Below are 2,875 nucleotides of genomic sequence, written 5' to 3'. Positions count from 1 at the left end.
TACCGTGCAGGCCCCGGTAAAGACACCGTATACCGTGCAGGTCCCGGTAAAGACCCCGTTTACCGTGCAGGTCCCGGTAAAGACCCCGTTTACCGTGCAGGTCCCGGTAAAGACACGTTTACCGTGCAGGTGCCGGTAAAGACACATGTGCCGTACACTCGGCACGCAAGAACTTCTGGTGCCAGACGTGCAAGATGGCGGTGTGTCGTGACTGTACAGTCGTGGGACACAGGCAGGCGCTCGGGCATAAGGTTTGTGTACAACTTCACTCGTTTGTGTGAATAAAATATTCACTAGTAATAAAAAAAAGAGAAAATTCAACATTATATTTTATGGAGAAAGTTTCCGAGTTCTGTTCCATCGTCAGATGCTAAGACTGTACTAACAAACTACTGTAATAATAATAAAAGACTGTACTAAGAAGTTAAACGACTCTTCTAACAATACTTTAGGTACTAATTGTACAATGACTGTACCAACAATGACTGTAATAATAATAAATTTTATCTGTGGTCTAGAATTCACGGAGTGACGATGGAGCTGAACTCCGAAAAGTTTTCTATAAAATAAGCTGCATTTTTGTGGAATTTCCTTGGCTTTAAAATTTCATGGGAACATTTCTGTGCCTTTTTACAGTGGGCAAAGAGCTATGGCAATCTATCGTAAAATTAAGTGGCATTTATTCTATTTTGTGTAGGTAATACTGACACAATTTGGCCCTAAGCAAGGATGTATCAGTGCTAGGTGCAGAAAGTGCGTCACCGACATTTAGACACCAAGACCCACTTATATTTATGCGTGCAGGTGCTGGACCACGACGAGGCGGTGACGTGTCTGCGCGGTGAGGTGCGCCAGGCTGCGCTGGACACGCGCAACCTGCGCCAGGAGACGCGCAAGCTGCGCCACGACCAGCGCGTCTACCTCAACCGCCAGCTGGACGCCTGCCGCGCCTTTGAGAAGCAGCTTAAGGCGCAGCTTAAGGCGCTGTCCAGTGATAAGAAGGAAGAGGTAAGAGACAAGGCGCAGCTTAAGGCGCAACTTAAGGCGCTGTCCAGTGATAAGAAGGAAGAGGTAAGAGACAAGGCGCAGCTTAAGGCGCAACTTAAGGCGCTGTCCAGTGATAAGAAGGAAGAGGTAAGAGACAAGGCGCAGCTTAAGGCGCAACTTAAGGCGCTGTCCAGTGATAAGAAGGAAGAGGTAAGAGACAAGGCGCAGCTTAAGGCGCAACTTAAGGCGCTGTCCAGTGATAAGAAGGAAGAGGTAAGAGACAAGGCGCAGCTTAAGGCGCAACTTAAGGCGCTGTCCAGTGATAAGAAGGAAGAGGTAAGAGACAAGGCGCAGCTTAAGGCGCAACTTAAGGCGCTGTCCAGTGATAAGAAGGAAGAGGTAAGAGACAAGGCGCAGCTTAAGGCGCAACTTAAGGCGCTGTCCAGTGATAAGAAGGAAGAGGTAAGAGACAAGGCGCAGCTTAAGGCGCAACTTAAGGCGCTGTCCAGTGATAAGAAGGAAGAGGTAAGAGACAAGGCGCAGCTTAAGGCGCAACTTAAGGCGCTGTCCAGTGATAAGAAGGAAGAGGTAAGAGACAAGGCGCAGCTTAAGGCGCAACTTAAGGCGCTGTCCAGTGATAAGAAGGAAGAGGTAAGAGACAAGGCGCAGCTTAAGGCGCAACTTAAGGCGCTGTCCAGTGATAAGAAGGAAGAGGTAAGAGACAAGGCGCAGCTTAAGGCGCAACTTAAGGCGCTGTCCAGTGATAAGAAGGAAGAGGTAAGAGACAAGGCGCAGCTTAAGGCGCAACTTAAGGCGCTGTCCAGTGATAAGAAGGAAGAGGTAAGAGACAAGGCGCAGCTTAAGGCGCAACTTAAGGCGCTGTCCAGTGATAAGAAGGAGGNCCTTATCTCTCCTTATCTCTCCTTATCTCTCCTTATCTCTCCTTATCTCTCCTTATCTCTCCTTATCTCTCCTTATCTCTCCTTATCTCTCCTTATCTCTCCTCACCCTCCTTATCTCTCCTTATCCCCCCTTATCCCTCCTCACCCTCCTTATCTCTCCATCAGCTGCGTCAGTTGGAGCGTGCCGAGACAGACGCGAGCACGTGCACGAGTCTCACGACGCTCATCGAGACGGCGAGACGAGCGGGCGAGGTGCGTCTCGCCGCCGCGCGAGACTTCGCCATGGCCAAGAAGGCCATGACGGACAACCTGCTGGCGGTCACGCAGCTGAACCGGTCCTCCGATGAGCTGGACATGCAGGATGGCCCGTGAGTGTTGCGTGATGGACCGTGAGTGGTGTGCGTGATGGCCAGTGAGTGATGGATGATGGCCCGTGAGGAGTGGACAGACCGCATGTATGATGGCCAGAGGACATTTTTGCTAATTTGTCTATCATATTTATTACTAATTTGTTACACTAAATATTGCTCATATAAATCTTTTAATATTGGTATTTTATTACCCTAAAATTTCCACATTTATAACCTAAAATTGTTCATTTGTTACCCTAAAAATTTCTCATTTGTTGCCCTGAAAATTTTTCGCAGGGTTTACCTAAATATTTTTCATTTTTACCCTAAATGTTATTCATTTATTACCGTCACTATTACTCATTACCCTGATCATCCCCCAGGGGCACGACCCATCATCCCCCCGGGTCCCCCAACCTGGAGCGCAAGGGGAAGCTGACGTCGCGCGGCTTCCGTCAGTCGTGGCACGTCAGCCGCCCCGCCATCAGCTTCGATGGCGGTGACATGGCGGCCAAGATACGACCGCTGCCTAAAGTCTACATAGACCTGGCCATCGAGGGCATCCAGGTGAGCCATTGAGAGCATCCAGGTGGGCCATCGAGGGCATCCAGGTGGGCCATCGAGGGCATCCAGGTG

The 2,875-nt window shown here is 49.6% G+C and overlaps 1 protein-coding gene across 1 annotated transcript; it reads left to right on the top strand.

The window, feature by feature from the left end:
- Window positions 1-129: 129 nt before the first annotated feature.
- Window positions 130-2,806, top strand: LOC125179044 (the record flags this gene model as incomplete). The annotated part of the gene is made up of 4 exons (XM_047884140.1): window positions 130-251; window positions 805-1,020; window positions 2,064-2,257; window positions 2,623-2,806. Coding segments are annotated over 4 exons (716 nt in total), but the record flags the coding sequence as incomplete, so codon positions are not given.
- Between the last annotated feature and the right edge of the window lie 69 nt (window positions 2,807-2,875).

This window comes from Hyalella azteca, unplaced genomic scaffold, assembly GCF_000764305.2.
Source record: "Hyalella azteca isolate HAZT.00-mixed unplaced genomic scaffold, Hazt_2.0.2 contig14679, whole genome shotgun sequence".
NCBI lineage: Eukaryota > Metazoa > Arthropoda > Malacostraca > Amphipoda > Hyalellidae > Hyalella > Hyalella azteca.
Note: the sequence above shows the minus strand (reverse complement) of the source record. Positions and strands in the feature narration are given on the sequence as shown.